At 35.8% G+C, this 2,151-nt stretch overlaps 1 protein-coding gene across 2 annotated transcripts; it reads left to right on the forward strand.

The window, feature by feature from the left end:
• Positions 1-456: 456 nt before the first annotated feature.
• LOC149818573 (retinoblastoma-related protein-like) lies at positions 457-2,151 on the forward strand. Of its 2 annotated transcripts, none has more exons than XM_089985726.1 (4): positions 457-501; positions 620-696; positions 1,425-1,619; positions 1,828-2,151. In XM_089985726.1, exons 2-4 carry the CDS (start codon positions 622-624, stop codon positions 1,879-1,881), a joined length of 324 nt encoding a protein of 107 aa, XP_089841852.1. In that variant the 5' UTR covers positions 457-501; positions 620-621; the 3' UTR covers positions 1,882-2,151. The 2 variants fall into 2 exon arrangements, with proteins under 2 accessions (XP_089841852.1, XP_089841851.1); XM_089985725.1 differs by having other exon boundaries at positions 1,425-1,596.

Raw genomic sequence — 2,151 nt, forward strand, 5'->3', positions numbered from 1 at the left:
TCTCTCTCTCTTTCCCTTTCTATTTATCTATAAGACTTCTGATCTGTAGAATCAGTGCCTTAAGTTGGTGTATTTGTGTTCCAGGGTGGATTGTCGCTTGATGAGAGCATGACGGGGCACGCGATAGCGTTGTTTCGGGAGAGCAAGCATCTTCTTCTGTCAAACATGTCTGCTCTTGGAAGCGGAAGCGTGCGTCTCTTATTTCTTGATTTGATATTGATATAACGATCTTTTGTTGTAAATCCATCAAATTTTTTAGTGTTAATCGTTGGATTTTGTGTGCGAGAGTGTTTGGAACATTTTTTTGTGCAGTGCTTCTCTCTGATCGCTCGATGTGCTTTTTTGTTGATCTCAGCCTGATGAAACGGAAAAATTATGGTTTTCGATCATTTTGTACATTGTAAAGAGGCTTAGCAGTGGGAGTTCTGCCCAGACAATTAAAACCGAAGCGATTGATGCTGGTTTTACTTTATACCAGTTGTTAAAAGCTGCTAGGATCAAGTAAAAATTCATCTGTTGCACTCTTTTTTTCAATCTTAGTCGAGTTTGATTTGCTTCATCTTGTAAGTTTATGTAATTTTCATGATCTGTTCATCCAATGTCGTTGATTTCTTTAAAGCGATGTCTCAATTTTGCCTCAAAGTTGGCCCTGCTTTAATCAATCTTTATGGATCTGACTGGAAGAAGAGACTACAGGTATTGATATCACTAGGGTCCCTTGTTGTTGATTGTTTTCTATTTAGCTTTAAATTTTGGCCAATTGGGCTTATTGATTGATGAATTAGGTAAAGGACTTGGTGACCTATACAAATGGAATAATTTCAATATTGGTTCGTTATTAAAAACTACAAACTTGCTTCTCTTTTCTTTAGCTTTTGATATTTTTTTCAAAGTTCTTTTTCAAATCAAATCTACTGAAAGAAACCATTATTTTCCATGTTGTTTTCACAGTACCAGGATAAGCGCTAAATTGTGTTAACGATATTTCAGGCTATTCTCATAATTCATGTTCCTGTTCAATTCAGAAAATTTTCCCTTCATGATACTTCACGCTTTGGTAATCATCCTTAAACTCCTTGCATTTGTGTTGTAACTTTTCTAATTCTTGGTTAAAAGTTTTTTAGGGTTCAACCAAAACTTATGTTGTGGTCTATTAATTGCAGTGAGGAAGTATGACAAGGGTGTGAATCTTCTTGCCTCTCTATGTAATACTTATCATACCTCAGAGGATGATATGAAGAAAACCATGGAGAAAGTTAATAATTTAATATTTGAAATTTTGAAAAAAAAAATTGTCCTGCTTTAGAATGCAATGCAGAGTCTCTTGATGATATTGTTACTGGTATATTATACTTTGCCTTATTATTTCTTAAGCACATATGTGTCTTGGGTAGAAATCTTTTAAATGGTGATTTGTTCTTCAGATGGTTTCACCTATTTTGAAGATTTTAATGGAGGATCACTTGTTGTCATCAAGTATGCAAATTCTAGAAAAAGATTATGAAGAGTCAATTCGTGATACTGGTGAGATAGATGAGCGTGTGTTTGTGGATGAGGAGGACAGTTTATTTGGAACTGAAAGTTTGTCAGGATGTGGTATGAACATAAGTTGGTCCAAGGTCTGTTGCTTTGAACTAATTCTTGCTTCCAGGGTTCGATCATGGCTTTGTGCATTTGAATCTCAGTTATCTTTGGGTGTTGTGCCTTACACATCTATTGTCTTGGTATAACTATAAAATTTAGTTATGCTTTTAGATCATGGTTTGTTCAGGTGTGTGCTTTTGAATTTATGTTTGTTTAGTAACTCTTAGATTCCAAATGTTACAGGAAACAAGAAGAAGAAAAAGAGACTCAGAACACCTTCTAATTGTAAGTCGCTAATACAGAAGAAGATGCAGTTGGTCAGGCAGAGATGGGTATTTGTGCTTTAGGTTCAAGTGTATCATGTGCTCCAGAACTGCATATGGATGAACAAATTGTAGTAGCTAATAAGAGCCTGGATTTGGAACTTCAATCTACTGGTGGGTTATGCACGCATGCAATGAATGGAAAAGAAAATGGTTTCAGTGATTGTCATGCCTCATTCGGGCTAACAGAGGTTGTGAGCCTTGATTCTTTAAGCATTGTTGATAAAAGTGGAGAAGCAACTGC

The sequence above is a fragment of the Nuphar pumila genome, chromosome 13, assembly GCF_984573655.1.
Source record: "Nuphar pumila chromosome 13, dmNupPumi1.hap1.1, whole genome shotgun sequence".
Classification (NCBI taxonomy): domain Eukaryota; kingdom Viridiplantae; phylum Streptophyta; class Magnoliopsida; order Nymphaeales; family Nymphaeaceae; genus Nuphar; species Nuphar pumila.

What these genes read in the sequence shown, in the direction of transcription:
- LOC149818573 (XM_089985725.1), top strand. Translation starts at nt 622, where the DNA reads ATGTCTCAATTTTGCCTCAAAGTTGGCCCTGCTTTAATCAATCTTTAT. An exon ending in ACTGGAAGAAGAGACTACAG is followed by an intron (nt 697 to 1,424) that starts GTATTGATATCA and finishes TTTGTTCTTCAG; the next exon opens with ATGGTTTCACCTATTTTGAA. An exon ending in TGAAAGTTTGTCAGGATGTG is followed by an intron (nt 1,597 to 1,827) that starts GTATGAACATAA and finishes CAAATGTTACAG; the next exon opens with GAAACAAGAAGAAGAAAAAG.